Here is a 21676-nt window from a genome sequence, read left to right as displayed (position 1 = left end):
AATGTTCCCAAAAAAAGTCCCTGCTGAACACAAAACCCGCCCTGACCGGCTCAAATATGCAGCGTCAGGTTGTTCGACGCCACGGGAAAGCCGAGTCTTATCGGCTCGGCGGCAGAGCCGCGGGGTCCCCGGGGGGACGCGGCCACCGCGCAGCGGTGAGAAACGGGACCTTCGGCCCCAAGTCGCTCCGAAAAGAAAATCACTGCTGGGTAAAAAAAGCGGGCGAACGGGGGAAACGTGCCCCAGCGCCGCCGCCGCGGCTGTCGAAGGGACGGGGGCGGCGGTGGCGATGGCGCGGGGGTGCAACGGGGCGATGCTGGGGGAAGCCGCCCCGAAGCCGTCGGCGTGGGGATGCCCCGGGCACGCTGAGATGTCGGGGGTCCCGGCATCCCCGGGGCGAGCCGCCAGCCCCCCGCCAGCCCCCCAAGCCCCATCCCCGCCCCGCCAGCGGACAGAGCCGCCACCGATGCTCGGCGCAGCCTTACCTGCTCCCCGCCGCCGCCGAAGGGGCTTCCGCCACGGGCTGCCTGCGTGCCCTGGCCGGGGCAGAGCCAGCGGCCCCCGCGCCCCGAAATATAAAGCAGCCGAGGCAGCGTCTGCCGCCCCGGCCCAGCTCCCCCGGGGGGGGGAAACACCCCAAACCCTGCGCCGGGCTGCACGTGAGCGGGACGCGGCCCCGCGGCACCCCGGGGCGGTTTCTGTTGTCGCCTCCTGCTCAGCCCCTGGGGTGTCGGGGTGCGGGGTGGGGACGGGGGGGATGCTCGCGGTGGGTGTCCGTGTGTGTCCCCCCCCAGAGAGTGGACCACCAAACTGTTGATGCTGCCAAGAGCTTTGGGTCTCACCTTCGTCCGAGGTCACCACGGCACGAGGGGGGTCAAACCCATCCCCGTGTCATCGGTGGCTCTATGTGGCCACCCCACTTTGGGGACATCCCGGGGGGCCCACAGCGGGCAAAGCCCCCCATCCCTTCCCAGCTGCAGTGGGGGGGAGCAGAGGGGCTTCACCGGGGTGGGGGAACGCAGCAGCGGGAGGGACGGGGGTGCCCCGGGGACCCCCGCAGGGATGCCAGCCCCGCGTGGCTGTTTTCGGCCGACACCGGCGAGCCGGTTCGCTGGCCACAAGAATGCGCCCCAAAGCGCGCGCCGGCACCCCGAAACCCCGGTGATTTGCCCCTGCCTCGGCCGTGAGTCAGCGGTGGCTGCCCCGGGCCGGCACGGCACCGCGCGCCCAGCCTCTACTTTGGGCAATTTGGGGTGACGAGGCGGGGACGCGGCGCGTGGGGCTCTGATTGCAGGGTCGGGGGCTGAGGCGCTTCTCCCGCCCCTGCTCGCCCCAGCCCTGCCCCGGCAGCCCCTGCCCCGGGGGTCACCCCGCTGCCCCACGGCCCTGGGTGGGGGGTGCTGCCCTGCCCCTGCCCCACAGCCCTGCCTGGGGTACCCCCTGCCCCTACCCCTGCCCCACAGCCCTCCCTGGGGTACCCCCTGCCCCTACCCCTGCCCCACAGCCCTGCCTGGGGTACCCTCCTGCCCCACAGCCCTGCCTGGGGTACCCCCTGCCCCTTTCCCTGCCCCACAGCCCTACCAGGTATATTCCTGTGCCCCACAGCCCTACCTGGGGTACCCCTTGCCCCTGCCCCATGGCCCTGTCTGGGGTATCCCCTGCCCCACAGCCCTACCAAGGGTATCCCCCCACCCCTACCCGTGCCCCACAGCCCTGCCTGGGGTACCCCCTACCCCTTCCCCTGCCCCACATTCCTACTTGGGGTATCCCCGTGCCCCACAGCCCTACCAAGGGTATCCCCCCACCCCTACCCCTGCCCCACAGCCCTGCCTGGGGTACCCCCTGCCCCACAGCCCTGCCTGGGGTACCCCTGCCCCTTTCCCTGCCCCACAGCCCTACCAGGTGTATTCCCGTGCCCCACAGCCCTACCTGGGGTACCCCTTGCCCCTGCCCCATGGCCCTGTCTGGGGTATCCCCATGCCCCACAGCCCTACCAAGGGTATCCCCCCACCCCTACCCCTGCCCCACAGCCCTGCCTGGGGTACCCCCTACCCCTTCCCCTGCCCCACATTCCTACTTGGGGTATCCCCGTGCCCCACAGCCCTACCTGGTGTACCCCCTGCCCCTGTCCTTGCCCCACAGCCCTACCTGGGGTACCCCCCTGCCCTACTCCTGCCCCACAGCCCTACCTGGGGTACCCCCCTGCCCTACTCCTGCCCCACATCCCTACCCAGGGTTATCCTTCTCCACCCCATGTCCCTGCCTGTGGTATCCTCACTGCCCCACAGCCCTGCATGGCATAGCCCCTGCCCCACAGCCCTCCCTGGGGTATCCCCATCGCCCCACAGCCCTGCCCGTGGTGGCACCCCCTGCCCCACAGCCCTGCGGGTCTGTGCAGCCATGGGTGCACCGTGGGGTGCGTGTGTGTTCGCCTCTGCCCGTGTGCGTGTCCGTCCATCTGCCTGTCTGTGTGTCCATCCATCCACCTGTCTATCTGTGTGTCCATCCATCTGCCTGTCTGTCTGCGTGTCCATCCATCCGCCTGTCTGTGTGTCCGTCCATCTGCCTGTCTGCGTGTCCGTCCATCTGCCTGTCTGTCTGCGTGTCCATCCATCTGCCTGTCTGTCTGCGTGTCTGTCCGTCTGTCTGCGTGCGCAGTGGCGTGTCCGGCTGTCCCGCCGGCAGAGGGGGTGTCAGTCTGTGCGTGTGTGCGCCTGTGCACCCCGACACCCCGGGGTGCCGCACAGCCCTGCCCGCGCCTGCGCTGCCGGCACCCCACCCGCAGACCGGGGGGTCCCTGGGCTCTGTTTGGGGGTGGGGGGGCAACAGCACCCACCGTCACCCGCCGGCAGCGCCAGTCGCGTGGGCACCCTGAGGCATCCCCGAGGGCCAGCACCCCCCAACACCCAGGGCACAGCGCCCTGGGGTGCTGCGGCGTGGGGTCCCCCTCGGCAGCACATGCGGGGTCACCCCCGTGCACCCCCACAGCCAGCGGCCTGAGGGGCTCGGGGTGTCCTGGGCAGGGTGTTTCGGGGTGGCAGAAGCCCCCCTGGCCAGACGCAGGGCATTTCTGGGGTGCCAGGGGCTGGCGGCGGCCAACCCGGCTGGAGAGGGGGTATCGGGGTGTCGCGGCGTGGCGGAGGCGGCCAAGCCGGGCGGATACGGGGTGACACGGGGTGACGACAGCCGACCCGGCCAGATTTGGGGAGTCGGGGTGCTGGGAGGGGTGGCAGAGCCACCCACCCCCCCGGGCTACGCAGCTCAGGGTGCCGCAGGGCAGCACAAGGTTTCGGGGTGCTGCGGGGCATCCGAACCCGACCCCCCCTCCGGCTACGGGGTGTCGGGGTGCTGCCCCCCCCCCCCCGCTGCGAAGTCGGGGTGACAGATGATGGTGGGGGGACACACAGCTCCGCGGCCTCGCCCACACCTGCCTTCACGTTTGTTTGGTTGATTTATTTTGAATTCCGTTCGGCGTGACGCTGCCGGGGCGGTGACGCGCGTTACCTGCTTCCTCCAAGGCCGAAATAGAACTATATAAATAATGATATTTAATATCCCGTCGGGGGGTTCTCACCGGTGCTCCGCGCTCGGCGGGGTGGGAGCGGGAGGGGGACGGGCGGGGGGTCCCCCCCGCCCGTCCCCCTCCCGCTCCCACCCCGCCGAGCGCGGAGCACCCACGGATCCCCCCGAAATGGCGTCACGGCGCGAGCGATCGCACTTTGCCCTTTGCCGAACCCCCGGTCAAACGCAAGCCCGGGATAAAAGAAGCTTCCAGAAATCAGCTCGACCCCCCCACCCACCCCGGACCCCGCTTTTCGGGGTGGTGGACGGCGAAGCCTCCCCGAAAAGGGGGCTTTGGGCGGGTGGCGTTGTTCGCCATCGAGGCGAGGGTGGTTTCTCTTCCCCCCTCTCCCGCCTTTCGCCCAGCGACACCCGGTCGCCGTCTCCGCAAACAACAAAAAGGGGAGGGCGCGGGGACGCGGGTGACGGGAGAGGAGCGTCCGGCGGCGAAACCCCACCCGGGGCGGGCGCTCGCCCGTTGGCCCCGCCAGCCCTTTATAAGCGCAGGTGCACCCAGGTGAAAGCCGATCTCCGCGAGGCTTTTTCGCTTGGGTGGGTTCCCTCGCCGCGAGCGAGCGAAGCGGTTCGCCATGTCGATGGGGTTGGAGATCGGCGGCGTGGCCCTCGCGGTGCTGGGGTGGCTGTGCAGCATCATCTGCTGCGCCTTGCCGATGTGGCGGGTGACGGCCTTCATCGGGAACAACATCGTGACGGCGCAGATCATCTGGGAGGGGCTGTGGATGAACTGCGTGGTGCAGAGCACGGGGCAGATGCAGTGCAAGGTCTACGACTCCATGCTGGCCCTGCCGCAGGACCTGCAAGCCGCCCGCGCCCTCCTCGTCGTGGCCATCGTCTTGGCCGTGCTGGGCTTGATGGTGGCCATCGCCGGCGCCCAGTGCACCCGCTGCGTGGAGGACGAGAGCGCCAAGGCCAAGATCACCATCGCCTCCGGCGTCGTCTTCATCCTCTCGGGCATCTTGAACCTGATCCCCGTCTCCTGGTCGGCCAACACCATCATCCGGGATTTCTACAACCCGCTGGTGCTGGAGGCGCAGAAGCGGGAGCTGGGCTCCTCGCTCTACGTCGGCTGGGCGGCCTCGGCGCTGCTGCTGCTGGGGGGGGCCCTGCTCTGCTGCTCCTGCCCCCCCAAAGACGACAGGTACCCCGCCGGGAAGGTGGCCTACTCCGCCCCGCGCTCCGCCGTCACCAGCTACGACAAGAGGAACTATGTCTGAGCCCCCCCCCTCCCTCCACCGCGGGACCCCCCCATGGCATCCCACCCCCCGCCCCCTTCCCCGAGCCCCCCATCGCCTCCGCGGGGAGCGGGGAGGGGGCCGGGAGGGGGGGGGGGGGTCAGGGCCGGGCTGTGTAAATAGAGACGGTTTCGGTTCAGCAAGCGGCGGTTTCGGGGCGGCGGGAGAAGCGGGGGCCCGGCGTGCCCCGTGCGGGACCGGGACCGGGACCGGGACCCCCCCCCCTCCGGTGTGTGCCCCCCCCCGCCCCCCCCGCCATCGCCCGTCTGTCCCTGTTACGCGCGGTCTGTACCGGTTACATTGGTCAATAAACCTCTCCCGTTTTGGTAGCCCGAGTGTCCTTCGGGGCGGTGACCGGGGGGGGACGGGGAGGGGGGGTCGGGGCCAGGGCCCCCCCCGCAGCCATCCCGCAGCCCCCGCCGCGGCAGCGGGTTTGGGGAGGGGGTCCTCGCAAGCCCCCAGACGGGGAGGGGGGGGAGTTTATGCTGGGGGGGGGCGGTCGCTCGCCCGTGCCAAAGTCTGGCTCCGCGGGGGGGGGGCACGGGGGGGCACAGGGGTGCCCCCCCCCTCCCGAGCAGCGGCCGGGGCGCGCCCGCCTTGCCCAACCGGTCCCGCCACGCTCCGGCGGGCACGGACAAAGGCGGGGACGGAGCCGCGGCCCGGGGCCCGGCGCCCCGCGAGGCCCAGCCGCCCCGGGGCCGCCCGCAGCCCGTCCCGGTGAGCCTCGGCCGGGCCGGGCCCGGGCTGGGGGGGGGGCCCGGCGGCGCGGCCCCGCCCGGGGTTGACCTTGCGGCCGGAGCGCCCCCGCGACGCGCAGCGCTCTCCCGCCAGCAGGGGGCGCCCGCCGGCGGAGGGGCGGGGCGGGGCGGGGCCACCGGGCTGCGCACTGCGTCAGGCCCCCCCGCGAGCGCGCGCCCCGCCGCCATGATGGTCCGCCGGCTGCCCCGCGCCCCCGCCCCGCCCGCGCGCCCCGCCGCCGCCTCCCGCTCCGTCGTGACGTAAGGGCCCGGCCGTGCGCGCGAGGGACGGGGGCGGCGGGAGGGGTCCCGCGGGGAGGGGCGGGGCCTAATCGCGGGTAACGGCCCCGCCCCCGCGCCGTTGTTTCCCCCCCCCCAGGGGCCGGGCCCGCCGGTGGGGCCATGGCCCCGCCCCCCTGCCAGCGGGGCAGCGCTGGCCCCGCCCCCCCCAGCCGCCGCTCTCCCCGCAGCGCCGTGCCGCTGGCGCACGTGGCGGTGGGGCCCCGCGGCGCGCGGCCGCCCCTCGTGCTGCTCCACGGGCTCTTCGGCAGCCGCGGCAACCTGCGGGGCGTGGCCAGGGCGCTGGCGCGCGGCGCCGAGAGGTGAGGCCCGGGGCGCGGGGCGGGGCCAGGGCGGGGAAAGGGGCGGGGTCGTGTTCGGGGGTGGGGTCGGGGGCGGGGCCGGGGCAGGGACCGGGTCTGGGATTGGGACCGGGTCTGGGGTCCGGGCCGGGGCCGGGGTAGGGACCAGGGCTGGGGTCGGAGCCAGGGCTGGAGCCGGGGCCAGGGCTGGGGTAGGGACCAGGGCTGGGGTCGGGGCTGGGGTAGGGACCCGGGCCAGGGCCCAGGCGGGGACGGGGACCAGGGACCGGGGTGACGCGGTGCCGCTGCCCAGGCAGGTGCTGACGCCGGACGCCCGGAACCACGGCGCCAGCCCGCACAGCCCGGTGATGACGTACGAAGCGATGAGCCTGGACGTGCAGCACCTCCTGAGCCAGCTGGGCATCGCCAAGTGCATCCTCCTGGGACACAGCATGGGGGGCAAGGCGGCCATGGCGCTGGCCCTGCGGCGGGTCGGCAGGCACGGGGGTCCCGGGGGGAGCGGGAGGCTGGGGGATGCGGGGTGGCTCCCGGGGGGGCTGCTCGCCACGGCCGGCCTTCCCACCGCCTTTCTCCATGGCGGGTGGGGGGCTGTCTCGCTCCGAGCTGCCAGCCGGGCTGCGGGAGCAGGAGCAGGAGGGGATTCTGCCCCTCTGCCCCGCTCTGCTGAGACCCCCCGGGAGTCCTGCGTCCAGCTCTGGAGCCCTCAGCACAGGACAGAGCTGGAGCTGTGGGAGCGGGGCCAGAGGAGGCCCCAGCAATGATGCGAGGCTGGAACCCCTCTGCTGGGAGGAGAGGCTGGGAGAGCTGGGGCTGCTCAGCCTGGGGAGGAGAAGGCTGCAGGGAGACCTCAGAGCAGCTGCCAGTGCCTGGAGGGGCCTGCAGGGAAGATGTGGAAAATATTTTTAGCAGGGCTTGTTGCGATAGGAGAGGGAGCAACGGCTTTAAACTAAAAGAGGGGAGATTTAGACTGGATATAAGGAAGAAATTTTTTACTGTCAGGGTGGTGAAACGCTGGCCCAGGTTGCCCAGAGAGGTGGTGGATGCCCCATCCCTGGAAACACTTCCAGGCCAGACTGGATGGGGCTCTGAGCAACCTGATCAGCTGAAGATGTCCCTGCTCACTGCAGGGGGTTGGGCTCGGTGACCTCTGAAGGTCCCTCCCAACCCAAAGCAATCTATGATTCTGTCCATCAGCCCACGCTCTGCGCTGTCCCTCCCTAGAGATCCCCTGAGGTGGGACACAGGGACCCGGGGAAGGACACGTGGAGCTCTCTGCTGAGGCAGGAAGGAGCTTAAAACCTCCAGGGAGTCTGGGTGGGAGCGGAGCCCCGTGCCCGGTCCCACTGGGAACGTCTCGGCTGGCATCCATCTGCCCTGCTTCTGTCCCCAGCCAGATCTGGTGGAGCGCCTCATCTCCGTAGACATCAGTCCCGTCTCCACCGCACCCGTCTCCGAATTCTCTGCCTATATCTCTGCCATGAAGTCGGTGAAGATCCCGGATGGTCTGTCCCATTCTGCAGCCCGCCAGCTGGCTGACGATCAGCTGCGTCCCGTGGTCCAGGTAGGAAATCCCGCTCCTTGGGTGGGGTTTCTGCTCCCAGCTCGTCCCTAGGGCCGGAGCACAGGGCTCTGAGGCCACGAGGCTCTGTCCACCCCCGCTCACTCACCGCTGGAGGACGTCTCACCAGGGCTGCAGGGGCCATGGGGACAGCACGGGAGACGGGCAGAAGGGGCAGAGGGGAGGGCAGAGGGTGCCGGGACATCTTGAGGGCTTGCTGCTCTTACAGAAGAGCTTGCGACCTCCTTTTGTGGCAGCTCCCGCAGCTGAGACAGTTTCTCCTCACCAACCTGGTGGAGGTGGAGGGCCGCTACGTCTGGCGGGTGAACCTGGAGGCTATTTCCCACCACTTGGCAGACATCATGAGCTTCCCCATCTTCCACGAGCCGTATCCTGGCCCTGCACTCTTCTTGGGAGGATCCAACTCGCCCTATATCAGGTGGGACTGGAGAGAAGCGGTTTGAAGTCTGCTCTTCTGCAGCTTTCCAGGGTGGGAGGAAGCCCCCTGAGATGGGGAAGGTCCCGGAGCAAGCTCCATGCCTCCAGCAGCCAGTGACGCCCAACGCGCTGGAGAGCGAGGAGGAACCTGGGGCCAGCACCGGGCTTTCCCAGCGGGGAAGGGGACGTGGTCAGCCCTGGTGTGCCCCTCTGCCTGGGGAGGAGGAGGGAAGGCAGCGGGCTGGGCTGCTGACCGCGCTGCCCGTGGCGTGTTCGCTTGTCCTGCAGCTCCAAAGACTACCCGGAGATCCAGCGCCTCTTCCCCAAGGCCGATGTCCAGTACATCGAAGGTGCAGGCCACATCGTCCACCAGGATAAATTTGAAGAATTCATCGCTGCTGTCCTCAACTTCCTGCCGCCACCGTAGCGCTGGGGACCGGGGTTTCTGCGAGCACCGCGTGGGACCTGAGGAGCTCCGGGCAGTGACGTGGGGCTCTGAGAGGGGCTCAGCCTGGACCGGCTGCCCGCGTCGCAGTCCGATCCCGCCTGCAAGGGCCTCTCCCACCCCGGGTCTCCTGGAGCCGGAGCGGAGAGGCACCTCCGTCCCGCTGAGCCCTCCCGCCGCCTCGCAGGGACGCGGGGTGGCACCGGCCCGGGACGCTGCCTGTCCTGCCTGCGCCGGCGCGTCCGGGACCCCGGGAGGGGGAGGGAGAGCCTTCCCGTTTTCCCGCTGCCAGCCCACCGGGTTGTGGATCTGGCTGTGACTCTGCAGAACACGCAATAAAACTGAGTCCATGCCAAGGCCGGAAACGGTGTGGATGTGGCCGCGGAGGACAGGGAGGGCGGTGGTGGGCACAGGAGTGGGCTCTCGCGTACCAGTGGGGATGCTGGTGGGAGGGGGCAACGCGCAGGCCCCGTAACACGCCGAGCTGGGGGAGCAGCGTGTGGAAGCCACAGGTTTGAGGATCTTTCTTGGCTCACGGGGGGGAATCGCGTCCTTCCCCCACCTCGGGGGCAGTGGGAGGACTGGGGAGCGGGGGTGGCTGCCTCCTGAGCAAGGAGATGCTGCGAGCCTGCAAGGGGGAGGCAGGGAAACCCCCCGGAGCGCCTCTGCCCTGCCTGCCCCGAGGCGGGCGTCCCCTCCTCCCCAAGCTCCCTCCGATTTCTCACCTCCCGCCCACTCGCAGCGTCCCCCGAGAAGGCAGCGTAACAGCAGCTCCTGCCAGCCACAGCAACCATCCGCCCGCCGCGGGCTGAAGGCAGAGGAGAGGTGCCAGCTGCTGTGGAAATCCCTTTATTAGATGATGGGTGGAGGCAGAGATGGGGCGGAGGCGGCTCTGGGGGGGACAGATTGTCTGTCACAGCCGGGGACAGGCTCTGGTGGGGACGGTTAGGAGCGACACTACCCAGCTTTGCATTTGATGCTCAAGAGCCCGGTGTCTGCTGCTCCCTGTGAAGAGTTTGCTCAGGTTGGGGTTGTTTGGAGGCCACAAAAGGAAGGGAGGACAGGAGCCCAAGGCCCATGTTATTCCAGGTCTGTTTGCAATTGCCGAGCAGAGGGGGCACAGGTAGCTGGTTTGGAGATTCACTGTGGCTCTGCAGAGCTGGTCTTGGCTTTTCCTCTTCTCCTTTCCCTTTCTGAAGAAATGCATCTCTCTGGAGCAGGGCTGCATTTGCCTTCAGCTTGAGCCATCCGCCGTGTTATCCCCAAATTCAAACGCTTGCTGCCCGTGTGTTATTTATTCACCTGTGAAGAACGTTAGACCAAGAAGCTCCTGAGACACAGGCTACAGAAATGAGTTCCTTGAGCGCCTGGCTCCTGCGGCCAGCTGGGAGATGGGGATGGAGTGAGGCCACTGCCCAGCCCCGGCTGCCAGCACACAAGTCCTTTGGGCATCCTGTCCGAGCTGCGAGGTCTGAGCCCAGGAGCGGTGGGGAATTTCTCCCTGCTCCTCCCCGCTGGCCGGGTGCCGGGTTTGGGGCACAGACGAACGGCTGCCACGGAGGTGCGAGGTGAAGAGACTCACCGTGGGCAGGAGCTCAGTGGCCTGGGAAGAGGTAGAACTTCCTGAGCATGGTAGTCCGTTCCTGTGATGGCAACTGCCGAGGGAATTTTCCGAAGGAATGCTGGACCTGGGGTGAGAGAGCCAGCGGGGAGGAATGAGAGCAGCTCCGTTCCAGCATGGGAAGGGTGCTGGGAGGCAGGAGGCATCCCCAGGCGTGTCTCCGGTGGCACAAGGGATGCCATGGGCTGTGCCAACACGCCGGGCACGTGCGTGCCCACCGCGTGGCAGGGTGCCGATGCCTCCAGCGATCCAGCTGACTTCCCAGGCCAAACCAGATCCCTTTCTGAGCGAGCCTGCTCCCGAGGGGCCTGCTGAGAAACGGCCTGCCCTGGCCTGCGCTCAGCTCTGAGCAGTATTGCTGACCATCAGCACGGCACGCCTGCGCCTAACTACAAAGCCTCACCTTTCGGAAGAGCTCCTGTAAGTCGCTGTTACAGGCGTGGTTTCGAAACTGCTCTACCAGGCGCTGGATGAAAAGGGAGCCTGTTACTGAGCTTCTCCAGGAGACAGTATCTGGGGAGACAGAAGACACCAGGTGTGATTTGGCTGGTGTCCCTCACCACAACAGTGATTAACGCTGAGTGCTGGAGCAGGAGGCTGGGGCACCTTCTCTAAGGTGATTGTATTTGGCCAATCCAACCCACAGCATGGGAAAAGGACAGGGCATCCATCCCGTGGAAGACAGAAGTGACGTGAGTATTTTCTTCAAGCCTCTCTGCTCTCCCACGCTCCCAGCCATGCTAGCTGCCTAGCTGGCACGGCCTGGAGCCATCTGTGACCCAGCAGCAGAAGACAATTTCCCCCAGCCATCTGCAGTGAGATAGATCTGGGGAAGGCGTGCAGGCAGAGCCGGTGGGGAGGGCTGGAGCCAGGGCCAGGGACGGCAGCCAGGCAGGGGCACACAGCTCTGGCCCTGGTGCCGCTAAGAGGGATCTGTGGGTGTCCTGGAGCAGCCTTGTACCCTGGCATGGGGGCACACTGCCTTCTCCAGAGGCTGTTGGAGTAATGCCCAAACAGATGTTGGATGGAGGGGACCCCGGCGACCCGCCTCAAGGAGGAGGAGGTGTGGAGGAGACCCATGGCATCAGGCACCCAGGCATCTGCCACCCTTGCCTGCCCTCAGGCAGGGCAGCTGTCTCCAGGAACTGCTTACCAGGCGTGGAGGAATGTAAAGTGGCAAAATCACTCTCCAGGTGGACTTCACAGATTGTGTCATCTTCCAGCCCTGCAGGGACCGTGTGAGCCAGTCTGGGAGTGGGCATGGCAGGGTCTGCGGAGTCACTCACCATCACGGACCCTACGTTGCCTAAGGAAGGCAGGGCCAGCCGTCAGTGATGATGGGGTGTCCCATCCCCACCCTGTGCTCGGGGCTCGCCTGCCCTGGAGGAGCCTGGCCGGCTCGCTCGCCTCGCGGGCTCCTTGTAGCGGGGACTCACCTCCACGGCAGGACTGGATAATGATCACTTTGGGTTTGCCCAGCAGCGCGTGGCAGTGCTTGTTGTTGAATTTCTCATAGATGGTGTCGAGGGAAAGGATGTCTGTGGTCTCGTCTCTACTCTTGGTGCCGCAGAGCCCAGCCCTGACCCCGTGCGACATGAAGACCAGGAAGGTGCTGTCGGAGGTCCGGTGCTCTTTGTGATCTGCAAAATCCTTCATGACCGTAGCCATCTCCTACAAACCCGCACAAGGAAGGAACATCAGCCACCTGTGCCCAGCTGTGTGGAGACCCAGCCACCAGCTGTGGGCAGGAGCCGCTGCCGTTAGGGACAGAGGTGTTCCCGTGGTGCCTGAGCCCCCCGTCAGCCAGACACGCAAGGAGGGTCTCCGCACCGCTCCCGGGGCCGGCGGCAGCTGCTTTGTGCAGTCCTTTACCTGGGAAGTTAAGTCGCGATGGATGTCCACCACGTAGCCCAGCCCTTCCAGCAGCTTCGTCATCCCCTCCACGTCCACTTCAGCCCCATTCCGCCGGCTCAAGTGCTCAAACTCAACGTTGCAGATGAGCAGGGCCCTACGGGTTCGCGTCTCCCGTGGCAGACATATGGGATAGATCTGTCAGGAGGGAGGGAGGCAGGGCTTAGTGGTGGGTGGGTGCAGGGCGCTTTTCTTGGGAGGCAGCTAACAGCAGAGAAGGCTCATGGGCACGGCAACCACATCTCCCTGTCCCTGGGGCATCTCCCCACATCTCCTGCCCTGCTCCCAGGACCCTGGCTCCCCTTGGGAACCCCCTGCCTGCTCTGGCAGGTCGGCCGGGCCACGCTCCAGCCCTGCTCTCATCTCTGCCCGCAGCACCTGGTCTCCCTCTGCGTCCCTGATGCGCTGGTACTCGCCCAGGGAGCACTGCCGGATCCACTGCTGGCCCTGGATGCCGACGAGGGGCCCAGGGGGAGACTCAGTGCTGGGGGAGGCCAGCTGCGCACCGGGGGACCCTGCAAGCAGAAAGCCCCACAGTTACAGTGGGAAGTGCCTGCAGTGAGAGAGGACTGTCGCAGGGCACGGCCAGCGAGCACAGCTGGGCTCTGTCCCTTGGGGGTCCCTGTGCAGCCCCGCGGGGGACGGCCACCCCCGAGAGCCCTGTCACCGCTGCATGGCAAGGAGGACTCAGCGCCACAGAGCAGTGACACCAGGGACACCCAACCACCCCTTGCCTTCAGGCTTCAGACACCTGCCGGGGCCAGGCCCCCCTCCAGCACCCCACCAGAGGCACCGGCACGGCCGGGGGCAGACCACAGCCCCGCATCTCTCACCCGACTCAGCGGCCAGACCCAGCTGCTTCGCCAAGGTGCCATCGCGCTTCCGGAGGCTGTCGATGAAGACTTGGCTGGCCCTGGGGCCCTTCAGACGCACGTTGTCGATGAGGCAGCGGGCCTTGTCGGAGCGCACCGTGTATCTGTCGTGCACCTCGTCCACCTCCTCGAGGCTCAGCACCCCTCGGGCCAGCAGCTCATCCAGCAGCCCGGAGATCACCGGCTTGCTCACACGCTCCACAAAGTCTGTCCGCACATTCAGGAGCAGCTTCTCTGTGGGGTGGCTCCATCAGTGCCCAGAGCCCCCACGCAACGGCTTCTGCCACCCCATCGTCCGCTCCGGGTGCTCCCCCTTCCCCATCACCTCCCCTGGGTGCTGCCCCCTTCCCTACTGTCCCCACCCAGCTGCTGATCCCCCACTGCCCTGGGTGCTCCCCCTCCTCCATCGCCCACCCAGGGTGCTGCTCCCTCCTTCACCGCCCACCCCGGGGGCTTCCCCTGCCATCACCCACCTCCCCCTTGTCCCACACACCCACAGAAAGTGCCCCAGGGGACGCATTCGCAAGGAGCGTGGCTGCAGGTGCCCAGGGACGCGGTGCCCCAGGCCCCAGCCTGTGTTGCTGCACCATGGCCACGGGCACTGGCCTGGCCAGGGCGAGCGGGACCCGGGCAGGACCCCGTCCCACCACCGAGCCCCATCGCCGCCGGCTGTACTGACCTGCCATCGCTCCTCAGTCCCCGGCCTGCCGGAGGAGCCACAGAGTCTGGTTCTGCAGTGGGTAGGAAACGAAAGCAAATGTTACAAAAGCAGAAGTCACAGCTTCGCTTCCCGTTTCCGCGCTGGGGCCGCGCTCCCGGGCTGCGGCTATGACCTGTCCAAGCCCCCGCGGTGCCCTGCAGCTCACCGGGCACGGAGCCAGAGCTCCTGCGCGCCTTGCAGCCACCCTCAGATTTCCTCCCAGGGTGCTCAGCACGTCCCCATGACGCTGGGCTGCCATGAACGCCTGTAACCGGCCCCAGCGCCACAACAGCCATCAACCGGGGGCGAGGAGGGGGCTTCCAGTCCTCCTGCACCCCTCAGAGCCAAACCCTCCCCAAACTCTCCCTCTGTCCCCAAACCCTCCGGACCTGTTGGGGGCTGAGCTCGGCTCATCCCTTCCTCGCGCTGCCCTGTCCAGGCGCTGGCAGGGAGATGTCACCTTGGGCAATACCGTCCTCACCCACCCAGGGGTTTGCCAGCCCCAATGCCATGGGGAAGGGGAACCAGGGAGGGGTTCTCCTCCCCCTCTGCTCTGCCCTAGTGAGGCCCCATCTGCAGTGCTGCGTCCAGTTCAGGGCTCCCCAGTTCAAGAAAGATGAGGAGCTACTGGAGAGAGTCCAGTGGAGGGCTACGAGGATGAGGAGGGGACTGGAGCATCTCTCCTACGAGGAGAGGCTGAGGGAACTGGGCTTGTTCAGCCTGGAGAAGAGAAGGCTGCGAGGGGACCTTAGAAATGCCCATAAATATCTGCAGGGTGGGGGTCAGGAGGATGGGACCAGACTCTTTCCAGTGGTGCCCAGCGCCAGGACAAGGGGCAACGGGCACAAACTGAAGCAGAGGAAGCTCCAGCTGAACCCGAGGAAGAACTTCTTCCCTCTGAGGGTGACGGAGCCCTGGCCCAGGCTGCCCAGGGAGGCTGTGGAGTCTCCTTCTCTGGAGATATTCCAGCCCCGCCTGGCCGCGGTGCTGTGCCCCCTGCTCTGGGTGACCCTGCTTGGGCAGGGGGTTGGGCTGGGGGATCCCTAGAGGGCCCTTTGCACCCCCGCCACGCTGGGGTTCTGGGATTCTGCCCGAACCCGGGCTGTACGACAGCCTGGGGCTGCCCGCCTACCCCGCCACCAGGGCAGGCCCCGGGCGGGGACGACAGGAGTCAGGCCGGGGAAACCCAGGGCCGAGCGGCGGGAAGACGGACACCAGGCCCCGGGAGCCAGGGGCTGGGCGGGGCGAGGAAGCGGGGAGGCCTCAAGCCCCTTCACCGACCGAGGGCGGCGCAGGCCCGGCGGGGAGCCCCGAGCCGCCTCGGCCCCGCGGCAGGACCCCCTGTCAGGGGCGCGGCCTGCCCCGCGGCCTGTGGCGGGGGTCTGGGGGCTGCCCCTCCCCACGGGCCCCCGGCAGCCGGTTCCCCGCTGCCGGGGCCCCGTCACCGGGTGGCCACGTGACGTCCCCCCCCCCGCCCCGATCATTTTCGCCCCGCCGCGACGTCCCGGGGTCCGCCCGCCCCTCTAAGGGGAAAGGGCTGGCCCGCCGCGGATTGGCTGCAATGGGACGCGCTGTGATTTCTCATTGGGCGCCGAGCGCCGGATCCCGCCCCTCAGCGGGCGCCGCGCCGGGTCACGGGATAGGCTTGCGGGCGAGGGGAAGGGCGTGCTCTGGCGGCCGATGGCGCTGGGCGGGGACGCGTTCGCTGCGTTCATTGGCCGGCGGTGCCGGCGGCGGTGGGCGCTGATTGGCTGCGCCGCGCAGGTCGGGGGGGGTGGTAGGGCGGGGAGCTGCACGCGGCAGAGGCGGGAGCGCTGCGGACGGAGACAGGTGAGATCCCGCCATTCCCCTCCCCCGGGCCCCGCCGCGCCCCTCGGGCTTTTCCCGCCTTCCCCCCCCCCGCCGCCGCCCGGGCCCCGCCGCTCCGCGCCGCCGCCCGGGGAGCGGGGCCTGTCTGCGAGGGGCGGCTGCCGGCGTGGGGGCGGGCCCGCGGCCCGGGCCCGGCGTGGCGGGCAGCGGCGGGAGGCCCGGGCCGGCCTGCGGTGCTGCCCCCCCCTGCCGCGGGGCCGGGCCCGCGGGGTGAGGGCTGGTTCGCGTTAGGGAGGGGGAGGGAGACTCCGGGGCTTCCGCCGGGTCAGGCCCGGGGGGGAGGCGGCCCGCCCGCTGCCGCCCCCGCCGCTCGGTCCGGCGGCTCTGCGAGGCCTCCGCGCCTACCGGCAGCCGCAGCGCTGCCCCGGCCGCACCCGGGCTCTGTGGGAGCGGGAGAGCTGGGCTGCAGGCCCGGCCCGGGAGCGCCTCCGCCGCCCTCCCGCCCGGGCGGGGGCCGTGGCGGGCCCAGCTGGGAGCGCCGGGCGGGGGGGGGATACCGGCGCGGAGCTGGTGGGGCTGCCGGGGGCTCGCCGAGCCCGCGTCCCGCTTGGGGCGGGGGGGGGACGGACCCCGAGCCTGCGTCCCGGGCGGGGGGGGGACGGATCCCGAGTCCCGCCTGGGCGGGGGGGACACCCCGAGCCTGTGTCCCACGCCCGTTGCTGATTTCTGGAGATGGTGCCTTCCCCCCGTGCTCGGTGGGAGCCGGCGGGGCTCCCTGGGCTGGTCTGCGGCTGCTGGGGGTGGGGGTTTGGTGTGGAGACGGTGTCATGGCGGGTTGGATGCTTATTGGAAAAGCCCTCAGACAGCTTTGTGTAGTGAGCATCGATCTCCCCAAAGCCGCTGGTACGGCGCCTCTGGGTTCTCCTGCTGCGTTAGCTGAAGGGGGATGAGCGCGGAACAACCCGTGTGAAACTGGTGGCTCCCAGAGCGCTACTGGGGACGTTACGGTAATGGTCTGGTAGGGACCCCACTGCTGGTTTTGTCAATGACCTGAAGGAAGTTTGCAGTGAAAAGCGGACGAAGCGCACAAGCAGCTCGGAGTGCTGGGCGGAAAATAAGGCGTGAGGGTCCGATGCGGTGCCCTGGTTCGTTTGGCGCCGTGCTGCTGGTGAGGCCACGCGTCTGTTACCAGCGAGAGCCAACGGCTCGGGAACAGAGCAGTGAATCATTTAGGTTGGAAAAGGCTTTGAAGATCGTCGAGTCCGGCTGCAAACCGAGCACTGCCGAGCCCACCGCTAAACTAGAGCTGGGTGGTCTGTCGCAGCGACGGAGGAGCGAGGCCTGGCCTAGGGAGCAGCGGTTTTTCCTCAGGCTCGTGGCTGTCGGCCGCGGAGCGAGGCCGGAGGCGGGCGGGCGGAGGTGGTCGTCGATACCTCCCGGCGGAGGAGGAGAGGGTGCGTTAGCTCGGCTCTCACCGGCGCAGATGCTTCTGCACCCGAGTTGGGCGCCTGTGCGCGGTGCGAAGGCTGGTGGAAGGCTGGGCAGAGGTCAGAGACGACGTACGAGGGTGGGGTTAAAGGTGAAAGGAGCTGCTGCGCCGTGACACGGAGCTGCTGTCCGCCTCGTTCAGCCAGAAGAGGTGGTCAGTCCGTGTCAGCTCGTGCGGGACAGAAGCGGGACTGGCGGTTCGGCACGGCTGCCGGTGGGATGGAGCTGTGCGTGGAAACCAAAGCGTGTATTTTTAAATGATAGAGATTCAAGCGCGAGAACAAACTTCCCAAAGGCAGCGATGACTTTGTGTTTGCTGGAAATTTTTACATCAAGTCTCAATAGTTCTTGTTTTTTAATAAAAGCAAAGGCAAGCTCGGTTAACAGCCCGGGAAGTTCTGTGGTCTGCTCTGCCTGGGAGTTTGTAAGTGGCCGCGATGTCTTTCGGGCTGTTTGCTGGAAGATGAGTATCTAAGTAAACAACCCGAGGTGAAGACTGGGAAATAAATTTAAAAGTTTTACTTATAGTTATTAATTTCTAGGAACATGTGGTTTGCCCTTTCCTTTGCTGCGTGCGCAGGAGTCTGTTTACACTGGCAGTGACCGTTACTTGATTTTTCTGAAGAGAGCCTGAACGGGGAGATTTCCTCGGATGTATCCCTGCTGCTAGTTTTGTGGCAGTGTCCTTCCAGCCCTCCTGTCTTGCCGACAGTGTCACTTAGCTGTCAGATTAGTCTGTAAAGGGGAAAAAAACCCCCACTCAAAATCAAGGGCTAGGTCTTACCCCATACGGAGGCTTTGGAGAATGCCTCTGTGCCAGCTTTTATTGTTATCTGGACCTGCCAAAATATGCGCTGGATTGCTTTTGGTTTTTTGTTCACGTGGGGCTTTTCCAAGCTGCCCTGTCCCGGCCGTGGTGGTGCAGGGGGGGGTGATGTGAGCGGCCGTTCCCCTCCCGGTGGCCGGTGTCTCGCTGGGCTCCGCTCACCTGAAGCCTGGCAGCAGGCCTGGGTGGCTCTGGCCCGCCCCGTGTGCGAGGGTTGCGCCGGGAGCTGGGCCTTCCCCTCCGAGAGACGTTGCTTTAGTCTGTGGTGGCTGGGACAGAGCTGTTCCCTGCTCTGTATCCTCAGCTCGTCTCCAGAGGCTGCTGTCATGGAGGGAGAGAGTTGTTCTCAGTAACAGTTCAGTAAGTGAATTAAGAAGGAGGCTAGAGAGAAAATCACGTTGTTTCCTGGGGGTGTGCGTGGTTGCATGGAGTGTGTGCTGTTGCGTTGGAAGTGATTGAGCATTGTTTTACAAGAAAATCAAACAGTATAATCTAACCCAGATTATTTTTATCAGGGAGAAATGTGAACAGGAGAGAAAAAAAAAAAAATCAGTGCTGCATACTTGCACATCAAACTCAACTTCTCAGGACAGGAATGTTCCCCCAGGAATTAATAACCAGCAAGTGAGCATGGGAGTTCATACCTTTCTCCTCCAGCCTTGCTTGCCCACCCGCCAGGGCAGCTCCGTCCAGCCGTGGTTTTCTGCCCGTTGGCGCCTTGCTGAATGTCGCTGCGGGCTCTTATCGCCAGCCTCTCCTCTATCGCTGCTGGCAGGAAAACGTCAACATTTGCGGAACTAGATCAGAGCCCTTTTTAGATAATGGTGAATGGAGAAGAGAGCTATTTAAAAAATTACTTTGCTTTGAGCAAATTAGCGTAACGGATTAATCCCTGCTCGTAATCCCTGCCTTGTTCTCCAGGAGGATGCCTGCGCTGTTAGGGAGCAGGGAGGAATTTTGTCTGGGCGCTCTGCGTGCGCTCCTCGCCGATGCGATTGCTTCCCTTCTGTTCCTCCCCAGCAGCCCTGCGGAGACCGTGCAGTTCCGCGCGCTCGCAGCAGCCCCAAAGGATAGGGTTTCCCTTAGGAGGGATCGGATGATTAGCTTATAAATAGTAAATGCCTGTTCAGGCCTACTTTCGAGTGCGTGTTATTTGGTGGCTGCCTTGCTCTCTGCCTTTGCAACAAGCACAACCGCACCTGCACCCTGCAGCCCAGAGCCAAACGCGAGGATTTACATCGGGGATGACGAATTTCTGCGAGGAAGGAGCCCGCCCTGGTGTGGGGTGGTCCAGCCTTGCAGGCAGAGCGGTAGATGGGACTGATGTGAGCGGCCCTGTGCTGCTGTGTACGCTGGGGTGGTGCCCGGTTCCTTGCCTGCGCAGGAAAATCGGCTCTCTTCACTGGGCACGTGAGCTGGAATGCAGCTGGAACATACCCAGTGGTTGGGGTGGACCTGCTGGAGAGCAGCTCTGCGGAGAGGGACCTGGGCGTCCTGGTGGACGACAGGTTGACCATGAGCCAGCAGTGTGCCCTGGCTGCCAAGAAAGCCAATGGGATCCTGGGGTGCATCAAGAAGAGTGTGGCCAGCAGGACGAGGGAGGTTCTCCTTCCCCTCTACACTGCCCTAGTGAGGCCTCATCTAGAGTACTGTGTCCAGTTCTGGGCTCCCCAGTTCAAGAAAGATGAGGAGCTACTGGAGAGAGTCCAGTGGAGGGCTACGAGGATGAGGAGGGGACTGGAGCATCTCCCCTACGAGGAGAGGTTGAGGGAGCTGGGCTTGTTCAGCCTGGAGAAGAGAAGGCTGAGAGGGGACCTTAGAAATGCTTATAAATACCTGAAGGGTGGGTGTCAGGAGGATGGGGCCAAGCTCTTTCCAGTGGTGCCCAGCGACAGGACAAGGGGCAACGGGCACAAACTGAGGCACAGGAAGCTCCGTCTGAACCCGAGGAAGAACTCCTTCCCTCTGAGGGTGATGGAGCCCTGGAACAGGCTGCCCAGGGAGGCTGTGGAGTCTCCTTCTCTGGAGATATTCAAGACCTGCCTGGACAAGGTCCTGTGCAGCCTGCTCTGGGTGACCCTGCTTGGGCAGGGGGTTGGGCTGGGTGACCCACAGAGGTCCCTGCCAACCCCTACGATTCTGTGATTCTCTGAATCCCGTCTGAAATGAGCCCCTGTTCCTGGCAGCGAGCGCGTGCTCGTGCCGGGGAGCCCTCCCCTCGGAGCGCTTTTGGGGCCGCACACACGCATCCCCCCTCGCTGACATCTGTTTCCCTCCAGCTTTGCTTCGTTTATCTCGGGTTTGGTCGGTCTGCTGGCGCTGGGAGGGTTGGGCGCACGTGGAGGTTTCGGGTCTGTCGCGACTCCTCGTGACACGGCTCCCCGGCAGCTCTCCCGCTGCGAGCATGCTCGGCCCTCCTCGCCCTGGGGTGCTGGCGTGGAGCCTCCGTTCGCTCCGTGCCCGGGTCTGCCTCTGCGCCGGGCGAGCTCCTTCCCCTGCCCCGGGGCACCGCGCGTCGCTGGCGATGGGGGTCAAACCGCCGGGAGCTTCGCGTGGGGTTTGTTCCGCAGCATCTTTCTGAGACAGATCTGAAAGCCGTTTCTTGCCTTCCTGAGCGGAGATGAAGTTAATGGGACGCGGCAACAACAAAGCTGAACAGATGGTTCTCGCTCTTAGCAGCGGTAATGGCTGTGGTGTTACTTCTTATTTTGACTTTGGTGCTCTTTCTCAGTTGAGAGATGCCCTCAAATTTCTGCTTGGAGAGGGGGAAGCCTGCTCAGGGCCTGTCCCAAGCGAGGAGAGTTACGTGTCTGCATATTCTGTTTCAGCACTGAATTACCAGCCTCAGAGGTTTCCTTTTCTGTTGTGTGTGTTTGTAGGTGCCTGATTCCTTTCAGTCTCCGATTAGAGCACTCCCAATCTTCCTTCCCTTGTGGATTCTAGCTCTTATCTTCTAGACAGAGTGTTTGCTCAACGGCACGTCTGATGCAGCTGATCTCACGCACTGTAAACCCCGTGAAGGTCAGCTGTCCTGGCCATGCACAGTGGAGTTTTGCTTTTGCCAATATTTATTTTCCTGGGGGAAAGAAATACCGCGCTGTCTCTTGCAAGGGTGCGGATCCGATCGTGCTGTGGAGGACGGGCCGGGGAGGGATGGCGAGGAGGACTGAGGTTTGCCTGAGCCATGGGAGTGGGGTTAGCTGGGCATAGGGTGGATGGGACAGCTCTGATGGCAAAGTACAGGCTGTGTGTTAGGCTCTGCTGTCTGGGACCTAGCAAGGAGCCAGATCTGGGGTCTTCTGTTAGGGCTGGTAACCACTGTCAGCTCCACTCCTCGTTGGAGGGGTCTGTCCTGGCAGCAGAGACGGAGGTAGACACAGCTCACAACTTATCTGCTCGGGGGCAAAGTCTTGTACCTGAACTTAAGCCCACATCCGTGGCAGGGTGTTCTCTAGAGCTCAGCCTGCTCCCGTTGCGTGGCTCAGACAGCGCTGACTGGAAAGCAGAGTCGCTGTTCCCATTCCAACCTGACCAGTTCTTTATTGCGAAACGAAATTGTGGAATTGTCCTCTCTGTCAGAACGTGCTCGGACGTGGCGCTGCTGGTGAGTGACAGCTTTGTGGTAAGGACCCTCAAAGCGCTTCTCCTGTGCAGCCAGGGCAGTTGCTTAGACCCTGCCAGTCTTTTTCCAACGGTCTGTGTGGAAACTGAGGACTGCTCCGAGCGAGGGGGGCCGTTTGCATTGTTCCTTCTGGAAGCTTCAGGGGGTTTCGTTGTTTTGTTTTGTTCCAGAAGCTTGTTGAAGTAGCCAGCTTTCTCCGAGTGGATGAGTGCCTTGTGGCAATCCAGCATAAA

At 65.8% G+C, this 21676-nt stretch overlaps 4 protein-coding genes across 6 annotated transcripts in view; 3 read left to right on the top strand and 1 right to left on the bottom strand.

The window, feature by feature from the left end:
• Positions 1-4071: 4071 nt before the first annotated feature.
• CLDN3 (claudin 3) lies at positions 4072-5143 on the top strand. Its single transcript, XM_075440436.1, has one exon. It carries the CDS (start codon positions 4152-4154, stop codon positions 4794-4796), a length of 645 nt encoding a protein of 214 aa, XP_075296551.1. The 5' UTR covers positions 4072-4151; the 3' UTR covers positions 4797-5143.
• A 595-nt stretch (positions 5144-5738) lies between these two features.
• On the top strand, positions 5739-8953 carry ABHD11 (abhydrolase domain containing 11). 2 transcript variants are annotated; one of them, XM_075440449.1, is made up of 6 exons: positions 5739-5812; positions 6022-6153; positions 6446-6623; positions 7544-7714; positions 7969-8150; positions 8438-8953. In XM_075440449.1, the coding sequence occupies exons 1-6, from the start codon at positions 5739-5741 to the stop codon at positions 8574-8576; spliced, it is 876 nt and encodes a 291-aa protein (XP_075296564.1). In that variant the 3' UTR covers positions 8577-8953. The 2 variants fall into 2 exon arrangements, with proteins under 2 accessions (XP_075296564.1, XP_075296563.1); XM_075440448.1 differs by lacking the exon at positions 6022-6153.
• Positions 8954-9347: 394 nt separating this feature from the next.
• Positions 9348-14327, bottom strand: LOC104334769 (caspase-1). The gene is made up of 10 exons (XM_075440123.1): positions 14088-14327; positions 13678-13729; positions 12960-13232; positions 12505-12641; positions 12088-12264; positions 11652-11886; positions 11369-11521; positions 10619-10728; positions 10177-10282; positions 9348-9896 (listed from the first exon to the last, which is right to left on the bottom strand). Exons 2-9 carry the CDS (start codon positions 13682-13684, stop codon positions 10190-10192), a joined length of 1185 nt encoding a protein of 394 aa, XP_075296238.1. The 5' UTR covers positions 13685-13729; positions 14088-14327; the 3' UTR covers positions 9348-9896; positions 10177-10189.
• A 1129-nt stretch (positions 14328-15456) lies between these two features.
• The window catches only part of MTMR4 (myotubularin related protein 4), a 60725-nt gene continuing 54505 nt past the window's right edge, over positions 15457-21676 (top strand). Inside the window, exon 1 of one of the 2 annotated variants that reach the window (XM_075440547.1) lies at positions 15457-15528. The gene's annotated coding sequence lies outside the window, so the exon portion shown is untranslated. The remainder of the gene's footprint in view (positions 15529-21676) is intronic. The other variant, XM_075440545.1, reaches the window with a different exon arrangement.

Source organism: Opisthocomus hoazin, chromosome 20, assembly GCF_030867145.1.
Source record: "Opisthocomus hoazin isolate bOpiHoa1 chromosome 20, bOpiHoa1.hap1, whole genome shotgun sequence".
Taxonomy (NCBI): Eukaryota; Metazoa; Chordata; class Aves; order Opisthocomiformes; family Opisthocomidae; genus Opisthocomus; species Opisthocomus hoazin.
The sequence above is the reverse complement of the archived record's forward strand: the minus strand, read 5'-3'. Positions and strand labels throughout refer to the sequence as shown.